This window comes from Balaenoptera ricei, chromosome 12 (assembly GCF_028023285.1).
Source record: "Balaenoptera ricei isolate mBalRic1 chromosome 12, mBalRic1.hap2, whole genome shotgun sequence".
NCBI lineage: Eukaryota > Metazoa > Chordata > Mammalia > Artiodactyla > Balaenopteridae > Balaenoptera > Balaenoptera ricei.
The window spans coordinates 20,687,841-20,712,658 of record NC_082650.1 but is presented as its reverse complement, the minus strand read 5'-3'; the positions used below and the strand labels follow the sequence as shown (position 1 = coordinate 20,712,658).

General features: G+C 37.0%; 1 protein-coding gene across 8 annotated transcripts in view; it reads left to right on the top strand.

The window, feature by feature from the left end:
- Window positions 1–24,818, top strand: part of UTRN (utrophin) — a 501,645-nt gene that overhangs the window by 351,263 nt on the left and 125,564 nt on the right. For all 8 annotated transcript variants that reach the window (XM_059941058.1, XM_059941060.1, XM_059941059.1 and 5 more), the window contains one exon: window positions 5,708–5,864. In XM_059941058.1, coding sequence (XP_059797041.1) covers window positions 5,708–5,864 — 157 coding nt within the window. The remainder of the gene's footprint in view (window positions 1–5,707; window positions 5,865–24,818) is intronic.

Below are 24,818 nucleotides of genomic sequence, written 5' to 3'. Positions count from 1 at the left end.
TTGTGGGATCTTTCGCTGCGGCGCGTGGGCTTCTCTCTAGTTGTGGCGTGCAGATTTTCTCTCTCTAGTCGTGACGTGCAGGCTCTGTAGTTGTGGCGCAAGGGTTCCAGAGCACAGGGGCTCTCTCGTTAAGGTGCGCGAGATCAGTAGCTGTGGCGCACGGGCTTAGTTGCCCCGCGGCATGTGGGATCCCAGTTCCCTGACCAGGGATCGAACCCGTGTCCCCTGCATTGGAAGGCGGATTCTTTACTGCTGGACCACCAGGGAAGTCCCTTTTCGGATAACTTTGATCACACTTTTAAAATACGGAAATCTTATTTACCAACTATTCTTTTGCAATCAAAAAACAATACATACAAGTCTGTATTCCACTTAGATCGATATAAGCAAAGATAGCTAGTGATTTGAAACCTGAGCTAGAAGATAGCTCTTAGGAACTTTTAACAATGTTTTTTACTCCCTGGAAAAATGTGAATTGGAAATTACTAATAAATTCAGTAATGTGAAGGCCATGGCTTAAACTTTTATGTTAAATTTGTATAATTTAGGATTATGTTAATTAAATATCCACTTATCAGCTTAATGTTTAATATGTTAATGTTTAATGTTTAATATGGATCATTATTAACTTACGGTTTCAAAGGCCAGTGAAATTCTCAAATCTAATGAAAACAGTGTTCAAAGATAAAATTCTATCTTCCCTTTCTTTTATGAGCCTCTTAAAGATTCAGAGCACCTTTTTAGAGGCCCTTAGAGGAGATTAACCTTTAACATCATCATTACATCTAACGTTATCACACTTTTACAATGTCATTGACACCACTTTTAACTTTAGGTAGTCGATTATGCTAACCATATTGTAAAACTTCTAAAAATTTTTTTTCTCAAATCTCATAGAGGAAGATTCTGCAGCTTTCCTTCTTGTTTTCCTCTGGCTCAGTGCTTTTCGGTAGAACTTTCTACAATGATGGAAATGTTCTGTATCTGCACTGTTCGGTACAGTAACCACTAGCCATATGTGGCATGTTGAGCAGTTGGAATGTGGCTAGTGCAACTAGTGAACTGAATTTCCGATTTTACTTATTTTAGTTAACTGAAGCTTTAAATTGAAATCGGCACATGTTGCTGGTGGCTACAATATTGGAAGCACAGCTTTGGTGTTCTTTTCAGAACAGACTGAATTCTGAGGACCCTACTTCTTTCTCCTAGTCAGTCTTAATTCCTTTTCTGGGAGCAAAAATAATCCCCTTTTAATGTTACTAGTTATTCTTGCACTAATGAAGGTATTTTGTTTCACTATAACTCAATTTATAATCTATGGGCTTTACCATAGAATAAAAGTTTCTTTGTAGTAAGAATGCCAACATGGGTATTTAATTCTGTGCATTTCTTCCTTACACAATAGGGGATAGTATATCTTTACTCCTCTTAATTTGAGTCATCAAATTCTTTGGCAGACCTACTACTTTTCAAATGTACCTTTACTTGTCTACAAATATACCTTGGCAGTTTCTATCTGCCCTCTTAAGTGCTGTCCATGATGAAAGCAACATAGTGGAAAGAGGTTAGAATTTAGTGTGGGTTCCAAATTCTCACCATGGCTTCCTGAGCAAGTTTCTTCCTTCTCTGAGCTGTAGTTGCCTCAGAGAGTTGTTATGAGGTTTCCTATCTCAGAGTATATTTGGTTTACTTGTCTTCCTCCTAACTTGGCCCTAGAACCTTCTATTTCTGAACCAGTGTAGTGCCTCATATCAGAGTGGGTGCTCCATAGATGTTTGACTTTATTGAAAAAATGAAAAACTGAATTTTATTTTAATAAATGCTCCTCTTACTCATTCACACTGTTTGCTCTCTATTTTTGTATCTGTACTTTGGGAGAAGGGATAAAAACTTCTTTGAAGAAACATGAAAGGTAGAGGCTTTTGGTGATTTAAAATAGATATTAATATTAATACATAGTTTTCTTCATAGTTCCTTTTCTACAATATTTAAATGATGAGGTGCCATTTTTATGGATGTTTATGTTCAAAAAAGTTTTCATATTATAGTTTTAAAAATAACTGGTCATTTAAAAATGTTTAGAGAGCTGTAAAATAGATGACTCAATCTAAATAGAATTAACTTGTGTGAAGCATTTTCTGAAGTAGACATCACCCTGAGCTGCTAATACATGCAATGAAAGTATCTATTGCTTTGCACATGTCAGGTACCCAAAGAATGAACTGAAGCAGATGAGAGGATAATAAATTCTATTATCCAAAATGTGAGTGCCCACAGATATGTGTTAGATAAAGAAACATTTTAAGTGAAGATTCTGAAAGCATGATTGATGACTGGTTAACTGTAATCTTGGGGAAATATAAGCCTCAGAATGTTTCAAGTAAAATTGAAAAAGTACAACTATACCAAACACAAATGTAAGGTTTCTTTTTGCAAAGCATTCAACCCAGTGCCCAAGAAAAGGCTTTCATCTTGAAAGATGAAAGAATTAAATTGAAACTAGGACACTGAAGGCTACTACAGAAGCATGCTTTTATTTGGGCATATGGTAGTAATCCACCAAACACATATTTATAATCTATCGGAGAATAACCAGAACAGATTTTCCAGGCAGAGATTCTGTCAGATCAGTTTGCTTTTTACTTTGGAAAAAGAAAGATACAGAGAAGCACATAGACCAATGTTATCTTTTTTATTTCACTTTAGTATCTCGCTTAAAAGAGTATTGCCTTCATCTTTATAAATAGTTCTTCAGGTGCTGAATGCCATAGATTTCAATGATCAATTTCATTATTTCTGTGCAGTCAAAAAGTTAACTGCATTGGAAAAGACATTATCATATTATTCAATACAATGAGTGTGTAACTAGATGTCATAGGAATGTAATGTCTGGTTTGGTTATTGATTAAAGAGTTAAACTATAGACATTGAAGATGCAGGATCAAATAATCTAAAATAAGAGGTCAGGGTGTGTGCATAAGTGTTTTGTGCACAAAGACACTCAAGCACTTCTTGATTGACTAAGGACTTCTGATTTCTAGCTGTTATTTATTTATTTATCAATATTTATTATTTTTAATATTTTATTGATTGATTGATTGATTAATTGATTGGCTGTGTTGGGTCTTTGTTGCTGCGCGTGTACTTTTCTCTAGTTGCGGCGAGCGGGGGCTACTCTTCATTGCGGTGTGCAGGCTTCTCATTGTGGTGGCTTCTCTTGTTGCAGAGCATGGGCTCTAGGGGCGCAGGCTTCAGTAGTTGTGGCGCACGGACTCAGTAGCTGTGCTCGCGGGCTCTAGACCACAGGCTCAGTAGTTGTGGTGCACAGGCTTAGTTGCTCCACGGCATGTGGGATCTTCCCAGACCAGGGATCGAACCCATGTCCCCTGCATTGGCAGGCGGATTCTTAACCACTGCGCCACCAGGGAAGTCCAATATTTATTTTTTGGATTTAAAAATACTGGAAAGAAATTGCACCAACTCGGTCAGATATACTGAGGACAAAATGCTTTGTAACTGGCAGAGAGAATTTTCAGGAATATACTTGAAATTATTTAGTTCTGTTCTTTGCCAAGTAAAAGTATTGTTTATCAGGGATAGGTTTATCAGGGACATATTTGGCCTAAAATTAATCAATATGAACACAGAAAAGCTGGCCCTCAAACAGAATCAGGATCTCATTAAAGCGTAAATTTGTAATGTGAGGTCAATCATAGCACCTGTAGAATGAACAGAAAAGACTGTAAATACAGGAGAATAAAATAGAATTTCAAATTATAATTATGATACCTCAAACTTTTTTCTGTACTCCTAACTTTAAAAAAATTATTTCGTACCTAGCTTTTTTGAATAAGACATAGAATTTTATAGTTTGAATAGTTTGTTTTATATTAACCAGCTGACAGTGGAACTATAAATGGATTGCAGGAAAGTTGGTCTTTTGTGTGTGACAGAATGCAGGTTCATGGTATTTTAGAGATATGCAGAACTCCCATTTTTTTCTTTTAGCCAAGAATATTGGCTGATAGACTATGGTCATTGTTTTAGGAATTAGAGATGAACTAGAGATCAGAGATACATAGTTGTTTTTCTGAAAAACATTATGAACTTTTAAACAAGACTTATGATATTGTTGAATATCCACTGCTGGGAATACCACGTAATGTGATCAATGGGGAAATATTTGTTTGAATGAACTATAGCAGAGCTATTAGCTTTGAGACAAAGATTCAAGTAGGTCAGATGTCCAAAAAGGAAATTACTGATAGGTCTGAGGGACAGTAGTTGCTGTGCTTAGTTGATTTATTTCATATCACTCAGTAAAGGAGCAATTTTGTGGAAGTGGGGATCATAAGCCAATGTTAAGGTGAACATTGTGGTATGAGAGGATGTAAAACATGGTCAACAGAGATTTCTTGTACCTGGGGTTGCCCCAAATGAGTCATCTTTTGCTATCATAAATCTTTAGTCTTTGGAAGCTGTTGTGTAACAAGGCTTATGTCTGTCTCCATCAGCCTTGCCCCTTTCATTCTGAAAGGTCATGGACAGTCAAGATAATTCCATTTCATGCAGTTTAGCATGTAAGTTGACATTCATGGTCTGTCCACTGGGGTGATGCAAGATTGAGGAAACACTGATTCCTTGAGTCTCTCGACTTGTTTTTGACTGACTTATCTTTTTAAATCCAACTCATGTGGTGCGGGCTTGAGGCAGGGCTTTCTCCAAGGCTTTGGGCTTTCTCCAAGGCTCTAGCAGGAGCAACTAGCAAGTTTGTCTTTTATTTACTTTTCTATTTTCAAAGGCTTTATTCTTATTGAAGCCCTCATCACATAAAAAATGTTTTTCCTAAACATAGTTCCCTAATTATGAAGTTCATAATTTAAGAACCTGAAGATACTTTTCTGTGCTGAAAACAGAAATTATTATTGACACAAAGATCTCATCTTTGAATCAGAGTATAAAGTACTGCAGTGATTTCTGCCCAGTTGTTTTCCATTCATAACATTTGTCACTGGACATCAGTCAGCCATAAGCCAAATAGTGTTCTGTCCAAGTAATGCTTTATTGTTTTTCAACTTTTTGAGATAAATGTTGGTGATGTTCTGCTTTCAGTAATTTATTTGAATACAAGAGAAATCAAGACATTAGTAATTTTCCCCCCTCAAATTAGCTTGTTTGGAAAGAAAAATCATACGAGCCTGTTGCATATACTCAATTAGTACAAAAATATATAAAAATTAAGCGTTTATCATGTTCTCAGTAGTAACTACATCTGATATGTATCTTTCTAAAAATTTTATATGCATATGATTTCTTCTCTCTATCCCTCTCTTTGTATATATAGATGAAATGAGAAAAAAGTTACATTTGAATGTGCATATATACTATACATAAACTACTGAAACTTGCTTAAATAATTTTACATTATATCATGGACATTCTTCTTGAGAGCCTCATATTGATGCCTTTGTGGTGTGGAGGTGTATGTTTTAACTTTTGACAGGTATTACCAACATATCCTTAATATTCTAGCTTATTCGAAATAACTGTTTCTTACAAGAAATATATATTCTTTTTACAAAGTTTCAGCCTCCTTCTTAGACATGAGCATTAGTTGGTTGTACATGATTATTAGGCTAAAGGAAGGTACATAATTTTTTGGATGCGTTTCAAATGTCTAAATGTGGTCAACGTTATCTCTTCACAGGGCTCATTTGGAGGCCAGTGCTGAGAAGTGGAACAGGTTGCTGACGTCTTTAGAAGAACTGATCAAATGGCTGAATATGAAAGATGAAGAGCTTAGAAAACAAATGCCTATTGGAGGGGATGTCCCAGCCTTACAACTCCAGTATGATCATTGTAAAGTAAGTTGATCACATACGGTGGGTTCCTTTTAGTCATTCATTTTGATTTTGGTGAAATAAGTACTCAAAATAAAATAAATATGTAAGTGGAACCAATTATGACAGGTTTTTTTCCCCCCTCTGTTCCTAATTATCAGTATTTAGGCATTTTATTCAAACTGCATGCATTGCTCCCTTTAGTTTCAAATTAAGTTTTCTCTTCATATTTAACTGAAGGTTTTTTCAAACATTGCAGGTATCTAAAGCACTATATTGCTTTTAGCTGATCATGAAATTTATCTATTTCTAATAGATTTAAAGATATTAATATATTATATTGGGGGAAATTTTACTATAAGTTAATCTTAAATTCAGAAGTTACAGAGTCATAAAGAATTACATACTATCTTGTTTTATTAAATGAAAGTAGAAAAAATAAGGACTTGTAGTAGTAAGAAAATAGAATAGATATAAATCTGAAAGCAAATGAAGACCATTGTATTTAAGATCATTCTATGGGTTTTGGGTTTCTTTTGTCTGAACTTAGACCCTTTTTTGTCACATTTTTATTCTGCTCAAATATCTATTTCTATGCAAATTTGTACTTTTACTCTGAAAAGCAGATATACTGAATGTTATCAACTGACGTGTTAATTCTTATAACCTTGTATTATTTAAATTCTTTGCCTCATTAACTTTTCATTCATTTATATATCTTCATACCCATTTTCTCATATATCACATATCACCTTGTTTTTTGTTTTTTGTTTTAATGTAAATTTTTATCCATTATCATAATTTATATTTTTCTTCGTGGAGAGAAAAAACAAAGTCAACTGTGAAATTTCTGAACAGCAAATACACACACAGCTAAGCTAGCATATAATCTAGTAGATAAACTTGCAGAATCATAACATATTCCACTATAAACTTATTTTTAAAAACAAACAAAATTTACCTTTTTAGGACCATCAGAACCAAACTAAGGAGCACAAATGGCAAAAGTTTAAGACAAGAAGGTCCCACAGAATTGTGCAACAGCTGTTGATGTGTTCTGGGTGTGCAGTAGCCTTTTTTTTTTTTTTTCACAGTAGCCTTTTATAAAGGTTTTCACTTCCATAATTTTACACACAATAGGTAAAGCCAAAACTGTGTTCATCCTCAAGTATCTTTTTCCCTAATCAATCACATTCATGGTGAAAATTCACATATCTTATTGGACAGTTCTTTGCAATTTATTTATATTATCACCAAGCAGGTGGCAAACTAATATGCCTTGCATATATAAGTAAAATACCAACAAAACAATAATGTGACCACGCTATTACCGAAAGCTTTAAAACCAGTTTAAACCAAATCTCTCAACCAGTTAGATGTTAAAGTATGACTTTTCAATGCATTAGGATGCAATGATTAATTATTTCATTCTATATGGAACCCTTTTACCTCCTAGCTGCCTATTTCTATAAAATGAACTTCCCAGATATACAATTCTGTACATTACAAAATTATTTTCTATTACAAGAGACTTACTTTCTGAGTTAATTCTAATAATGACCTTAAGAGAACCACAAATATTTTCTATTTGCTTTTTGACTGTAATTTTTTTGGTTTTATTGTTTTACTGTTCCTAGTGAACCTTTTCCTTTTTCTCGTTGCAATTTCTGTTGAATTCACTTCGAAGTCTGCATGCTTAGAATTTAAATGTCACTAAGAGAATTATAATAGTACCTAACATTTATGAATAGTTTTCTCCACACTAGAACTGTGTTAATGACAAAAATATATTATTTCAACTAAACAAATGCTATCACCTTGTTCTGTTATATTTTTTCCTCTTCACATGCAACGCAAGTTCTTATTCTAAATCTGTACATTTTAATGTGATGTTAGAACTCTGTTCTCATTTAAAAACTGACAAACACATGCTTCTTCTAAAGGAAGACATCCTCTATATTATAAGTTGCTTCAATACAGAATGATAAGACCTAGAAATTTATCTTATTTTGAACGCTTGTGACCAGGTTATTCGAGTTACCATTTGGGTAAATTTTCTCTTCGTACTTGAAAAGAGAATATGATAGAGAAATAGCTCTAAGATTAAAATAAAAAAGAAGACACTGTTGGTATATAATATGCAAAAAATAATAATGATGATAGAAGATTTAAAATTACTGATGTAAGAAAATCAATTTCTCCTTACTTTTTTCAGTTTTCCCTTCTATTAATTATTATATACCCTTTTTGAGGATTCAGGTATTAGTGATGAAGTAGAATAATATAAAGCTCTTCTAATGGAAGTGCTTTGTTAAGGAACAAAATGCACTTGTGACCGTATGCTACCATTTTGATTAAAACTGAAATCTTGAGGTAGGAAATGATTGTCCACTTCTAGCTTTAACAAGTAAAGTGCACATCGACATTTCCAGTGTGTGCTGGCTATGTTCTAACCCCTGCTCCCACCAAGGTTACCCTGTTTTAGATTGTGTTTTGTTCTGTCTTAGGGTGCAGTTGCTCTGCTTCAACCCTTTGGACCCAGGCATTTAGATAATAAAGGTAATATTGATAATGATGCTGATGGTAATGTCAATTCATTCATTCAGCAAGTATCTGAGTGCCTAATATGCATCAGGCACTATTCTAGGCACTGGTGAATCAACAAACGAACATAAGTTCTTGCCTGGTTCTGAGCGATACAGACATCAGACCAATAAGCAATAAATATATAATATGTCCCATGGTAGTAAGTGCCATGGAAGAAGTAAAGCAAGGTCAAGGAGAGAGAGAGGGAGGGGATAGTATAGGCAGCAGAAGTGTTATTTTATGTGGAGAAGCTGAGGAAAGTGCCGTAAGTGGGGTGATTTTCAAATAGAGACCTGAAGTTCAGGAGTTCAGGAATGTAATTCAGTAATCCAAGTGGGGGATGGTAATGACTTGGACAAGGATATCCCAGTGGAGATAGTAAGAAGTAACTGGTTTCTGAATATATTTGGAAATAACAACAGGATTTGCTTATGGATTAGATGCATGGGCTGGGAGAAAAAGAGAAGAGATGTAGTGTCAGGAGTCAAAGATTTTTGGACAAAGCAAATGGAAGAATGGAAGTATCATTCAGAGAGATGTGGGAAACTGCTGGATGAGCAGTCTGGGGAGGAAATTTAAGAGTTCGTTTTTTGACATTTTAAGCTTAAGATGCTTATTAGGCAGTTAGATATACAAGTCTGATGTTGAGGGAAAGGTCAACAAATCAAAATTATCAGCATATATATTAGCCGTGGAATTGGATGAGATGATCCAGGGAGTCAAGAATTCCAAGACATGAGCCCTGAGGCACCCTACCTTTAAAGGTTGGGAAGATGAGGAGACTGAGAAGGCAGAGCCAGAGGGTAGAAGAGCCAAGAGAGAACAGAGTCTAGGATACCAAAGGCAGAAAGTATTTCATAAAGGAGGGTGTAATCACGGGCATCAAATATTGCTGAGAGGCAGAATAAGATGAGAACAGAAAAGTGACCATCTGTAGACAGTCTTGTTGACCTTGACAAGAGTCATTTCAGTGGTGTGGTGAAGTTGGAAACCTGATTGGTGTAGATTCAAGAAAGAATATGAGCAGAAGAAGTATAGAGAACCCTTTCAAGGATTTTTACAACAAAGGAAACAAAGAAATGAAACAGTAGCTGGAGGGAGAACGTGAGGTCAAGTAATGGTTTTGTAAAGATGGAGAATAATTCAACATGTTTCTACGATGATGGGAATGATCCTGTAAAGCAGGAAAAGTCAGTGACGCAGGAGGGAGGGTACCATGTAGGAACAGTGATAGGGTGGGATCTAGTGCACAAGTGGAACCGTTTGTATTAGGTAGAAGAGCTCATCCAGTTTAACAGGAAGAAATGTGGACTATATGGGTACAGATGAAGGTAGATTGGTACATGTGGGTGTGGGAACATATAGATGTTCTCTTTCTATTGTCTCTGTTTTCTCAGTGAAATAAGATGAAAGGTCAACAACTGAATATAAGAAGAGGGAAGAAGATGTGGACATCTGAGGAGAGAGGAGGTAGAAAATGTAGTGTAAAAGTGGATGCATCAATAAACTAGGAAATATACCAAGACTGCGGGGCAGCATAACAGGCCGACCTGGAGTCAGTGCTCATGAACTTAACATGAGAACAGCCAGTGTGAATGTTTTTCTTCATCCATGTTTAGTTGCTCCAGGGAAGGTGAGGAATTAATTGGAGAGCTGAACTGGAACAAGCAAATGTGATGGAGTAAGACAGGGGCCAGGGAGTTACAGAAATACAAGGGAGTTGTATAATGAGTGCTCATCGGATTGAAGCTGGCTAAGGGGAGATGTGAGGATATGGGAGATATGAGGGGAAGTAAAACGGTGTTCAAAGTCAGCGCTTCGGGGGGCTGAAGAATTGTTCAAATTGGGAAACTGGGAGCACGTTCTATAAAGAAAACAGGTGGTGGTCAGAGAAGGGATGCTGAAGTCGAATTTATGGAGGGGTGCATTTATGGTTTATGACAACATCCAGTGTCTTTTTGCTAAAATGAGCTGTGTGAGTTGGGTGGAGAATAAGGTCATAGAGGAGAGCAAGGTGAGGAGCTGAGAGGCTGGGTAGTGGAAGGATTGTCTATGTGGATAATAAAATCACCATGACCATGAGAGAGAGCCAGATGTCAGAATGATGATGAAAGAAGGAAGGGTAATGGTGATATAGTTTAGAATTCTAATATAAAGATGATGTTTTCATATTCCATTAATCCTTTGAGTCTTAAAACTACTCAAAATCCCCTTGGTTGGGGATGGAGGAGGGGAATAGTGAAAGTTGGATATAGATTGTCCCTGCTTTCTAGATTTCTTGGTGCCTGGTTCTAGACTTTCTCAGGTTACTTCTTTATCACAATAACTATCATTTAGCACATTGTGCATGATCCAGACTACTGTTGAGGGATTTTTCTTATCAGTAAGTCAAGAGTTTCCATTTAACAGTCTGTACTTCTTTAACTTTCTGAGTTATGCATTAGATGGTTTATATGAATAGCCCAGATTTTCTGAGTATGTGTTCTCACTCACTGTTATATCCTCACTGGAAATAGTCCTTTGTAGAGGTTTGTGTTGATTCTAGATTCTAGAACATATTTTATCATAGTCTGCCTTCCAATTTATCAATGATCCAAAATTATAAGTGTTCTTAATATTATATATATATTTTTTTTTTTTTAAAGAGAAGGTAGCTTGTGTTTTTTTTTTTTTTTAATTTTATAGCTACTTTATTTATTTATTTTATTTATTTATTTATTTATTTTTGGCTGTGTTGGGTCTTCGGTTCGTGCGAGGGCTTTCTCCAGTTACGGCAAGTGGGGGCCACTCTTCATCGCGGTGCGGGGACCGCTCTTCATCGCGTTGCGCGGGCCTTTCACCATCGCGGCCCCTCCCGTTGCGGGGCACAGGCTCCAGACGCGCAGGCTCAGCAGTTGTGGCTCACGGGCCCAGCCGCTCCGCGGCATGTGGGATCTTCCCAGACCAGGGCTCGAACCCGTGTCCCCTGCATTAGCAGGCAGATTCTCAACCACTGCGCCACCAGGGAAGCCCCAATATTATATATTATTAATGTTTGCCAAAAGCTTCATATTTAACTCTGAGAACTAGGCAGGCTAAGATGCTAGGAGATATAAATTATGGAATAGTGTTCAGAGTAAGTTTGTGGAGATGTGTATTAGTTTCCTAAGGCCACCATAATAAAGCTCATAAACAGGTGGTTCAAACAACAGAAATTTATTTTCTCATAATTCTGGAGTCTAGAAGTTTGAAATCAAGATGTAAGCAGAGTTGGTTTCTTGTAAGGGCCCTCTCCTTGGCTTGTAGATGGCCGTCTTCTCCCCTGTGTCTTCACATGGTGTACCCTGTGTGGGTATCTGTGTCTTAAAACTGCTCAAAATACCCTCTTTTTATTAAGACCCTAGTCATATCGGATTAGGGCCCACCCTAATGAATGTCCTCATTTTAACTTGATTACCTCTTTAAAAACCCTATCTCCAAATACAGTCACATTCTGTCAAAAGTAACCTTCTTTCCAAACTGCCAAGAGTAATGTTTCTAATTGCTATAAATTATTACAAGGAGGGCGAATCACTATAGTTCGTACAATTAGGGTAATATTTAAAGATGTGACACCTACCTGTAGTAGTTTACCTTTCTTACTGAACTTCGCCAGCTGTAGGCATTGTATAGTCTAACCGTAGTGGAACCTCAGCCTTGCCTATGTTCTAACCTAAGTCTCTAATTTATCCTCGGTCTTTTCTTAAAATCAAAATCCATTTGGGTGTACATGTGGTTGCTCTATGTTTCAGGCAAGATTTTTCTTTCCCATGTCCTTGGAGATATCTTTTCCCCTGGTCTTCAGACTTTTTTTTATCAGGGAAAATCTTGTGTGTGTCTGTGTGTGTGCGAGTGAGTGTGTACAACTTAGAATTGTCAGTTATTAGGATTGAAAGGAACCCAAGAAGTAATTCAGTCCAATCCCCTTATTTATAGTGGAAGCAAATGAGAGGCATATGATTTAATGAGATATGAGTTTTCCTTCCTCCTTCCTTCACTTCCAGCAAATACTTATCATTTACTTAGTGTGTCTGGCAGTTTCTAAGACAACAGAAGGACAGAGGTACAGAAAACAGACACAGTCCCTGTCCGCATGGAGCTTCCACTCAGGGAGAGCCTATGTTTGTAGCTCTCAGACTTACAGTTCCTATGTCTTCTCTGTGCTATGAGAAGTCATTGCCAACAAGGTTCGTGGCTGAGCTGTGAACTGCACGTTGCTGTCCCAAATCTCTGGTTGTCTGTCTAACCACCCATCTCTCTAACCCCCTACTTTGGTCCCTTGGTTATAATTCAGGCATGTTTTCAGTTCGTGTGCACATTTATTACTGATCTTTTTTCCTTAAGGGATTGTAGAATTCAATTATAACATTATGATGTAGCTTTAAACAGAACATAAAGTAATTTTTAAACTAATTTTTTCACAGATATGTTTAGCATTAAATGTAGCATTTAGTCTTTTTCTTTCCATTTTTTCTATTATTACAAACTTTGTCATTTTTTTCTAACTTCTTGGTATTTAAGTCTCTGTCATAATAAATTTTAAAAAATCTTTTTAACTTCAAAGAACTCTTGCCTTATGACTTAAAAGTATATACCTAGTGAGAACAATCAAAATCAACCCTTAAGTGGTTTGATAATAATATTAGGCAAGATATTTTGTTCTCTAAAATTTTCCCATAGAAAGAGGGGACCTTGTATTTGATTTCAAACTCATTCTCTCATTTTACAGGTGGCTGTCTGAATTACTTTATTTTGAACCACACACTACTACTTAGGGAAGTTGAATTAATTTGACATAATCTCTCCAAGCTCAAGTAGAATATCTTGAGATTACTAGATGGATTTCTTTTTAAATACGAGGCAAAGAAGTTTAACTCTGATTTGTTAATTATTCCAGGAGATATGATCACATAAATGCAAGTCTTGAATATCGTTGTACGCAAATCTTTTAAAGATCAATTTAGAAAGAGATACCATACGTTCTTCTGCTATGGACAAGACAAATACACATCTACCAGCTACATCTGAAAACCACCTGTGCTGATGTTACACTTAATTAACACTTAAGTTTTACATTAAAATTTTCAGTGACGATATATACAAACTAAAAAACAAGTCTATGTCTCAGAACCTTAGGTGGATGTGGGGTTACTACATGCTGGAAAACTGTTAGGCGACTCAAAAGTTGCTTCCAGTGATGTCAAAATCTGATGTCAAGGAGTCATATGAAGAATTTGAAGAAAATAATTATAGGTAGGCATCTGACTCTTTAACGCATATCCTCAGCAGTGTATGTATTCAAGTTCACTGAAAACTTTTCTTTGGCTCTTCTCACTTGGATAGTGGTGTATTATTCTCTATTCTAGGCACTTTATGTTGGCCCTTTCTGTACAGTGATTGAACCTAGCACGTGGGCTTAGGTAGATCGGATTTCAATTCCCACACTAACCCTATAAACTAGGCTTTGGGGCATATTCTCCAATCTCTGCTCTCCTGTTCTGACCATGACTATGTATAAACCACTTAGCAGAGTACAAATAGTAAGTGTTCAATAAGCAATAGCTGTTTGGGGTTATTCTTTAAACTAGGACTTATTTTATAGTATATTTTAAATTTTAGTTGCTCTGTGTCTGCATTTTGTATTTTTCCTTAGATTCACTATGTTTGGGCACTATAGGTTTTGACATCATAACATACACTTGTTGTGTTAGCCTATTGGTGCCTTAGAAAAACTTAGACTCCTCAAATAATTGGATGAAGCCATTGAAGCAACAATATTTTTGAGAATTTATATGGGATAAGATATGAGCCTAGAGACTGGAAGGTGATTTATTTCTTGTTCCTTAATAAAAGAAAACAGCTTGTCATGGAAAGGCCAAGCCCATAAGACACTTCTGCATGCACTGCCTTTAGTTAACTTATTAAAGGCTAATAGGCAAATTATATATGTTTAACCATGAATCTAATTACCTTGAAAGGCAATATTTGAGTGTTTATAAGTAAAAGAACAGAAATGGTATACATTATCTTACATTTGCATCTCTTTACCCTGGATCCAGTCTGCTTGCACCATCTACAGAGGGTTAAGAGACTCTGGTATCTCAGATACAGGTGTTCAGTCACCTCAGATACAAAAGGGTTGGTTTATGGGAACTCATATATTCTCAAAGTTTTCTGAGTCCCACATATATTTCGTTACTCTAGTCCTTTATATGTACATCAGTGATTTAATGACACTTTTTCATAACCTTTCTTTGATAATGGCAGTGCAAGTCACTTCATCATCCATCCATCCATCCATCCACCCCCACTGTTCACGGAATGACTTATATGTTGAATTGATGCTGAATATACAGAGGGCAATAAGGCACAGCCTCTACTCCAGTGACATATTTTAGTCATTCCTATACCTAAACGCTCTATGCTTGTGACTGTATCCAGAAGGAATATTATACATTTAAATGTTTAGGTGATGGCTCTGAGACTTCAAGGTCAGAGGTACTGTAAGGTCATACTTCAAAGCACCTCATCCGCTCAAACATCTAATAATTATAGATAAAATGTAGAAAACAGAAAATCAAGCATGGCAAAATTGGGTTCCAAAATACAGCAAACATTTCATAGACCAGAAACAAATCAGAAAAGCAAAGTAGTTAGTAGGGTTGATGCTTCTTGAAAAATGTAGCAGTCCTAGGCAATGAGCAAGCAGAAAGCCCCACAGCAAAGGCTCAGCTCAAAAATCTATCTTATACAGTGAAGTGGGTGACTCACGGATTGGCATCTTTCCCTTCTGTTATGTAAATGTTCCAGGAACTGATATTATGAAACATCAATATATTTTGGACCCTTAATTAAATACCTCTACTTTCTTGGATGTTTAAACCAGTGACTCAGAACATTAATAGATTTTCAGCAACAACCATAATAAATACTTTGTTCAATGTTTTAACAACCCATCACATAGGCAGACTTGTTAAATCATAATCATAATCATAAGTCAAAGTGCCTTGATGGTTAAGTGTTTGGCGTGAGACCTGGTCCACAGTAAATACTCAGTAAATGGAGGCTAATCTCATCTCACATAATTGCTGAGAATTTGTCTTGACAGTTTTGGTCATTTTTGTTTTGTTTAAAACTGTCTAGGCTATATGGGTTGTTTTAATTAAACAAAACCATATTAATATCTGCTATTTACTGTCCAGCAGAACTAGCCCCCCATTACAATCTAGGGTCAACCTGTTAAATTAAACTGGAATCATCTTCCAAACTTTTTAGGTATCTGTTTGGTAAACAACACAATCATATTATTTTTTTCTCACGTAGGTACAAATTTCATCCCGTCAAATGTCAAAATAAATTACTACTTTAAAATATATAATATTTCTAATGACTTCTAGAATAAATTGATAAAGTTGAATTTTCCCACTTATTGACTTAAATTTGTAGTATCATTTAAAAAGTGTTTTGGAAAGTGAGGTCACTTATATGTAGCTTCACTTTCAAAAGTGTGAGATTATCATTCAATCAACAATTACTTAGAAAGCACCTATGATGTATGCAGCGTTCATTTGTAATGTTATGAATTTACTTGTCAGATACTTGTAGATTGGATAAAATTGCAGATTCAGTTTTTGCTATTCAATTTGCACTTCATTTTCATAACAATGTACCTGCACTTCATTTTCATAACAATGTACCTATTAACTTAGGTAGGAGCAGTTATCAGAGCTCTAACACCCTTTCTGCTGTATAATTCATGTTTGACTTTAGAAAAGGAAATCACCAAGAATAATTGAAAGTGTATGATTCAGGTACAATATCTTAGGGGCTTTTCCATTCCTTCAGGGCTATTCTGTCCTTTGCTTAACCCAATTGAATTCCTATATTCAAACCTCATTATATAAGAATCAGGACATTTGGGCCTTAAACTGAATTGCCAAGATACATTTGCAAGCTTACTCATTAAAATAACATTGTCTTTAAAACAGCAACACTCCACCATTAAATTTAGTCTGTTTGTGTGTGTGTGTGTGTGTGTGTGTGTGTGTGTGTGTGTATGGTTATTCTCCCTACTAAAGTAATCTGACACTCCGTCTGCAAACCTGAAATTTCAGTGTCTTGCTGTGTTATGAAGTTACCTAATGAAAAATTGACCTTCTTCTAAAGTTGATTAAATTATTTCCCAAGTTCCCCTTCAGCCTCTGCCACCTATGTTGACTGCCTTCTTATTAAAAGCACAGCCCCCTAAGGTCTGTTAGCAAAGTCTGTGTGAAGACCTGAAGCAACAGTTCTCTATGTGAGCCTGCACCTACCTGCCACACCTCATTCGGTTAACTGCATTTGTCTCCCAAGCCTGATGTGGGTAATTGGAACCTCACCCCAAAGGGTCATAGAATGTCCGAGTTTAGAGGGAGAGGCAAGGCATCCTAATAACTGTCGGTCCCTAGTGGTGAAATTAAAGAGTAGACAACAGATGTAGGCAAGTAGAGGTCTGTAAAACCAACCAATACAGCTCCTTGCTAATGAACTGCCTCTGGACATATTTAGCCCAGAGACAGTTTCATTTATCTAACAGTTTATTTATTCATTCAGGAAACTTTTGAGTTGCACCTGAGGTTTGCTACATAATTTGCTAGGGGCTGAGCATACATCAGTTCCTAAGATTGTTTTTGTTGTCACAGATTTCACCATCTAATGGCAGAGACAGGCTCGAAAACAAGCGACTAAAGTAGGTATCAAAAGCACTGTAATGTGAGTATGAACACACAGCCAGGGAGACACAGATAAATCATGATTGTTTGTACTTGGGAAGGTTGGAAAAGCTCCATAGTGCAAGTATGTAGCTTTCTAGCTGGGAAGAGACCTTGGAATAAGAATTCACTAGAGTGTTATCAAAACTCCTGGAGGGAAAATCCTCCGAATTAGCCATGGCTCCAAATGAGCCATGGTGTGACTTGGAGTATGCAGTACAGCAAGAGATGTTGCTTCCCTCCCTCTTTGGTTATATGTAGAACAAGGCTGAAAGAGAGAGAAAATAGAAGTTCAGGACCTCATACAGCGCCTGATGATAGGAAACACTGAATATATTTGCTAGATGAAGGAATGCATTTATGTGTGCACATATTTTTTAAAGTGTAGGGAAGAATACCGTTTTATTACTGTGAGAAGCTAGAGGATTCCCATCTTAGTTTTAGCATTCATACTTAGTATTCTGATTCAGGCATCATTTTTTATGTCAATGGGGTGGAACCAAAATGAATTTATATATTAAATGTTCATTCAGGGACATTAACCAAAACTTTTAAAACACTATGGAGATTTTAAAAATTTTGTCTGCATACCAATGAAAAGTAAGCCTGTTTTCTTTCCCTTTTTTCATGTAGCTTTATTAGTGCTATCAAATTTAACGACTCTGCTGCCCTTTTTTGCTGTCATACTATAATGACTTCAGATCTGTATATGCTGATTTAGCCTTGCAAGCAAGTTGGGAAAAAAAGTAAATTACATTCTAACATATTCTCCTTATGTTAGTATCATTTTTTTTTCTGCTTGCATTCTCCAATAATGAGTTAAGTGCCTTTTTTAAACCAGAAGCTAAGAAATCCTGCCATACCAGCAATGCCTATTTGTTACAGTTCAGATGCCTTGCATAATGGATGTTCGTCCCATGCGGTCACGATCACACAAGGTTCTGTTCTTTGAAGGGCCCTGCACTTGATTTAATGCTCTACTGCCGCCATCATGAAATTCTTAGTAATATTTGGACAAGGGGCCCTGCAATTTCACCTTACACAGCGTTCTGCAAATTATATAGCCAGAGCTGCTCGCATCAAAAAGAAAAACATTAATGTATGTTTTGACATACATAAAGCAACACTTTTACAATAGCAAAAGCCTCTTAAAACTTACTGCAAGCATCTCTTTTCTCCTCAAGTAAGTAAGCTGTCCTGAGTCCCCACTCTGAGTTATATGTCCCTCATTGTAACTTGTCATGTCTCTGTTTGTTGATGTTGGCTGAGTTGTGACCATTATTTGTCCTCCCTTTCCTGTTGACTCACTAAGTGTACTTCTGTTCTGTCTCTTTACCTGACTTCTGGGATACTACTCTATCCTGATTTTCTTCTCACCTCACTGGTAGCTCCTTCTCAGTTTCCTTTGTTAATTCCTCCTTCTTTCCTCAGCCTCCTAAAATTGGGATGCCTCAGGGGTCAGGCCATGCCAGATTCTTTATATTGTACTTATTCCTTCCTGAACTCATCTGACCTCCTGATGAGTTTTACATGTCATCTGTCAATCACTCCCAAATTTATATGTTTACATACCATCTCCACCTGGGAATCTCCAGCTTAGTATATGTCTGAACTAAATTCCTGAACCTGCCGTTCAAAACTTGTTCTACCCAGTCTCCCTCATTTCAACTGATAGAATCCTATTCTGATTGCTAGGTAAAAAATAATCACCTTCAATCTTGTCTTTCTTGCGTATTCAGTCTGTTAGGAAATCTTGTTGGTTCTACATTCAGAACACAGAATTTGAGTCTGTCTACCTCTTACCAGATGTTCAGAGCTACAATTACATCTCTGTTATTCTCAGCACAACAGCCAGAGTGTTCCTATTCAGATAAATCAGAAGTCTGTAGTGACTTCCTATGTAATTCAGAATAAAGGCTACAGTTCTCACAACGGTCTGCAAAACCTACATCATCTGACCTACCTCGCACTGACACCTTGCTCATCTTATTCCTACTATTTTCTCTCCTATATGCTGGTTTCAGCTACACTGTGCCTTCGGTCACAGTACCGTGCTGTCTTCTATGCCTGGAATGCTCTTTCCCTGGTATCCACATGGATAACTATCCATTGCTTTCAAATGTTTGCTCTATGGCACCTTCCTAGTGAAGCCTACCTAGACTTCTCTACTTGAATTGTAATTCCCATACCAGTACTCCTAAGCTCTCTTATTTTCTTCTGCTTTTCTCTTTTTTCCATAGCATTTATCATCATCTAAGATAATTATTTTCTATCATATCTTTGTCTACTTCTGGCATTCTAGATGCTCAGTTAATATTTGTTGAACGTTGAGTGAATGAAATATACCCAGAGATAACAGGTCCTTTCGTATGAATGTTCCTTTTTCCTCTTTGTCTCTCTATAATCCTTTTTTATTTGTATGAAAAAATATTACATTTTGAAAATATTTCTACTTTTAAATAGCTGAATCTTTAATAAAGATAATAGCTGGCAGAAATGTAAGCAACAATCTTTCCCCAAGAGCTGGAAATAACGTACTTGAAGTTGTAAGAAAATTTATCAACACCATTATACTTTATGCCTTAATATTGTAGTCAGGTAAGAGGTTACCCAAGAGGGTTACCTTTTTCCTGTCTTAATACTGCCTAAATTATTCAAAACTAGAGTTGGAAGGATTTTTTTATGGGAGAAAAGAATAGGCATATTTTTGATTGTTGAAGTAGGTTTTAAAATATAGCTTATTCTCCCAGTGTTTGAGATTCCCTCTTGTGTCTAAATTTGACACCTTAAAAGCTAGATGAGTTAAGATCCCTAACAAACATAGGGAGTGACTTGAACATATGGAGTCTCTCATTTAGTAACTACGTTGTCATGTATTGCATTTATAAATAAATCTAACTTCAGAGAGGTCATTGAAGAAAAACATAATGCAAAAGTTTTATGATTGTTATAAAAAGTATGCTTCTAAAACACATTTGTAATTCTTAATAATGCTGTTCTTTAAAAGTAGTAATTTGTTCAGTTATAAATGAACTTGATTCCATTTGGCATTCTTTTCTTAAAAGCATAATTTTTAATTGTGAAAATAATTTATTACAGATTTTATAAAATAAAGAGCAAAATACTAGCCATAACTTTACCACTCTAAAACATTCATTTTGGGTTATTTTCTTTTCGCATATTCACCTTTCACACAGTTTTAATAGGGTACATAGTTTTTTCCCTGTCTTTTCCACTTAGATACATGTCATATCTATTTCTTCATGTTGCTATGCAGTCATTTTCACAATAATTTTTCAAGGTTATTTAATGATCCCTAGTGTAACTGTATTGTAGTGAACCTAAATATTTTCCAGGTGTTAGATGTTTAAGTTGCTTTCATTTTTTTAATCAAAAATAATGTTATAATGAAAACTTTTGTGTTTGTAGCTCTTTTTGTATCATTTTTTTAGGATATAATCCCAAAGGCGAAATTCTTGTTTCACACAATATGAACATAGTAATGACTCTTGGTATATTGCCAACTTACTTTCCCAAATGATTGAACCAGTTTTCTGCTTCCAGCAACGCATGAAAGTAAAGTTTCACTGCAACCTTGCTTACGATTTCTCATTTTTGTCCCTTTTTCCTGTGGACCTTGTATTGTTCGCATGAAAACGCCAGTATTCCATGTCAGCATGGCAGTTTAGAAAACAGTTTTAGGATGCCCAGTTTAAGTTCTCTCCCAAAAAGAAGAAAGAGGGAAAACGGGTGGCTGTGTTTGATTTAGCCGTGCCTAGAAGGATAGGAAAAAAGTCCACTGTTTGTTGGACTGATCAGTTGAAGAAATATGATATTTATACCAAATTAGTGTGAGTGATGTAATCTGGCTAACCATTTTTACCACCACAGAGGTTTACATTGACGTTTTATTCTGGAACAAAGTGGTTCACAAAAAGACACTACATTTATTTGTTTGCCTTCTGAGAATCTGAAGTGACTTAATAGTCTTACAACACAGTTTGATGCTTACCAAACATTTTGACTTCATCTTGGAGGACCACATAATTCTGCTTTGCTCATAATTAAATAATTTACCCCTTACAAAAGTTAAATTCAATTGTTCCTGCTAATGGAGGTTTGGGTACTGGTTTTGTTTATTGTAGATTAAACAGCTAGAACTTTCCCCCACAGTAACAGTGAATAAAGTCCGAGGAAAGAAACTCGGTCTCGGAGAAGAGCTGAGACTGATGGTAAGACTTTCAATTAGCATCATTTTTGTAGTAACTAGTTATTCTACAGCACTGAATAGTTTCAAGGTATGTTCGCATTCAGTATCTCACCTGTGAAGTTAGTAGAGTGATTTTGTTATTAACCTGCAGAGAAGTTACGGGACAAATTCAAGGGCTCGTGGTGGGTAAAGGTGTGCCTAAATGGTGTGCACTGGACTGTTGACACAAGGCTGTTGGCTGCAAATCTCTATCTGGTTTTACTACACCACAAAACACTTTTTAAAAATGCCTCCTGATTCTTTCATACACAAATTCATTGAGTTTCTACTCTGTCCTCTGGGACATAGATGTGAACCTTCAGAACATTCTGGTGTAGGAGTCAGGTCTGCAAAGAAGCCAGGACAGAAATGCCTGGTGAACGCTCCAGCAAAGTGGATGCCAAGTGCTGTAGTGGCAAAGAGGAGAGTGGGCTGGCTCTGCCGGGCAGGGGATGTTTATACTGATGGTGAGTTTGGTATTAGAGCTGGGTCCCTAAAGGGTCAGGAAGGGTAGCCCTTGTGGATCTCTTTGACTTTGACCAGTGAGGATCAGTGAGATTGCTAAGAAAGCCCACAGATATTATGTCTTGAGAAATAACTTTTTCTGTGAAGAGCTCTAAGGAGATGACTACTTTCCTCCCCTGCTGCTATGCTTTTTTCTTCTGCAGACCAACTTTGTATGAGCTACTCCCATTTCCCAGGAGTTTTCCTTCCTTGAATCCCACATTTTCTTTCATGTCAGTTTACTCATTTCTTTATTCATTCACCCAACAGACATACCGAATGCGGAGATTAAATAATGAGAAGGAGCCAGTCTTCGGAGATGTGAAGCAAAAGCTTTCTGGATTGCAAAGGCCACGAGGCGGGAAAAGCTTGACATATTCTAGAAACAGAAATAAAGCCTTTGAGACTGGAAATTAGGGTGTATCAGTAGTTGAGGTTCAGAGAGTAGGGAAGCTCTGGATCTTGGTAGGAAGTTGAGAATTTTTTCTAAGTGCAGCAGGAAGCCATTGGAGGGTTTTTAGCAGAAGAACAAAAAGATCTAATTTAACAAAAAGATCATATAATTTTAATATGATCTAGAAAGTTTAAAGAAAAGTGCATCCCAGTGACCTTTGCCACTTGATATACAGACAATGCGGATAATGGCTTTAGATTAAAGAGAGGCGAGGGGACAGTTGTGATTTAAAGAAGAGGGGATGACACCGGGATTTAGTGCACACCCACGTGTTTGTCATTCTTCTCCCCCTGTCTCAGTCCAGTGTGACAAGTTGCCAGCTGAGGACAGAGGGGATGGCAGGGATTCCCCTGCTCCCTCCAGGTTCTCTCAGACCCTGTGTTCATACTAAGGGGCTTGCAGGATCCTGTGCATCTCCATGTCAGTGCTTCCAGGAGCAACCGATAGTACTGCTGTCTCCTTGGCAGCAATTCAGCCATCACGGTGAGCGATGTCACGTTCATGATGCAAATGAAGAGGAAATGATTGACTGATAAGACTTTCTTACTTAAGCCATGCCGGTCACTTCTTTATACCGCCTTATCCCTTAATCCCCTGCCTTCCCATGAACTAATAGCGGGTGGGGAGAAATGTTCCCCGACCATTCAGGAGGATCACTGAGAATCTCCCGTTAGGCATTTGAAGTTGACTAAGAAGCAATTTACTCTGCTGCCTGACACTCATGGAAACAGCAGGAGCCACTGAAGAGAAGTGGGAGGGAAGACGGGCTCTGCTGAAGGGCCTGTTGGGTTCGTAGAAATGATTGAGAATGAAAACTCTGTGATTTTACTAGTTAAGTTCTGATATGCGCATCAGGTCTTCATCAGTCTGACATTCCGGGGCTCCATTTCATTTAAGTGAGCATGCAGAAGCTACCTAATAGGGAAAACGATGAGGGACTAAATGACCTTACCTGTTATTCTGTTTTCTTGAATTGCTTTTCCCCTAATTACCTTTAATCTGATTCCAAGTTCTTTTTCAAAACACACTTCACACATTTTTGAGACCGTTGCTCACTATCCCCTCCACCTCCCTCCCTCCTCTGTGTGTTTCCTCAGTGCCCTATTTATACAGCTCTCAAAGACGGGTGGCACTTACCACGTTCTCACTAGCACTATTCTCTCTCTTTATAAGTTCCTTAAGAGTTCGAATCATAGGCTTATTAATTGCTGTCTTCTCTTGTGCCTGGCGTATTTCTTTGTAGACTGTATGAATTTAATATGAGTTCTGAAATTCTAATTTTGGTGGAAACGTTTGTTGGAAAATTCTATCATACACTTTCATGCCACCTTGGGATGGCAGGGAAGTCAGATATTACGGCCATGGGACAATCATTGTGCCCTCCATTTATTATCCTTGACTCTTGAGGTAGCTGAGTCTCTATCCCTTTATATTAAACACCTTAGAGCACGCAACTTTTAAAATACAATTTTCAGTTTTATTTTTTGAAATTATTCTGTATCTTTTTCTTGTTACAGCTGATCGTGGGTCTTTTAGGCCCAAGCTTCATTTATGTGTGTTTGTCTGGGAGGGGGATTAGGATCTTTCCACCTAGGTACTAGAATAGAAAATGCATAAGCTTTGTGACAGGTTGCCACACGGAGAACTTTTAGGTTGATGGCCAAGCTTGAGTCAGCAAGGTAGCCAGATATCTGCTGTATGAAGAAATATGTGGTTACCAGGTACCTCTCCTAACAACCATAAAGCATTTTTTCCCCTCTTTCATGATATAAAATATTTTTACAGAAGTAGTTACCCTTAACATCCACTCATTCAGCTCTGACAGTGCCAGCCTGCTAAGCCTGGCAAACACTTCCCTCAGGACCTTTGCAATTATAGCTCCCTCTGCCTGGATTGCTCTTTTGCCACCCTCCCTCTTATGGCTGGCTCCCTCACTTCCTTCAGATCTTTCTTCAAAGATCACTGTTGATGCCTTCATGATAATTTATATAAAATATTACCAAGTCCATGGGGCAATATTACCCACCCAACCCTCCCTTTCCCCCTTATCCTGTGTGGCTGATTGCTAAAATAATGAAACTTGCTCTCTATGTCCAAAACTCCATGCAAAGGGACATTGTGGTTCCCTTCATCAAGAGATGAACTATATTTTTCCATTCTCTTGAATCTGTGCTGGCCTTATGACTTGCTTCAAATGATAGAATGTGGTGGAAGTGATGTGCAGATTCTTAGAGCTGTGCGGTTTAATACGCGAACCCTTGCCACGTGTGACCATTTCTATTTAATTTAAATCAATTACAAATAGATAAAATTTAAAATTCAGTTCCTTAGTTGTACCAGTCATTTTTCAGGTACATACCAAATAGCAACACACAACTAGTGTTGCCATATTGACCTGCATAGCTGTAGAACATTTC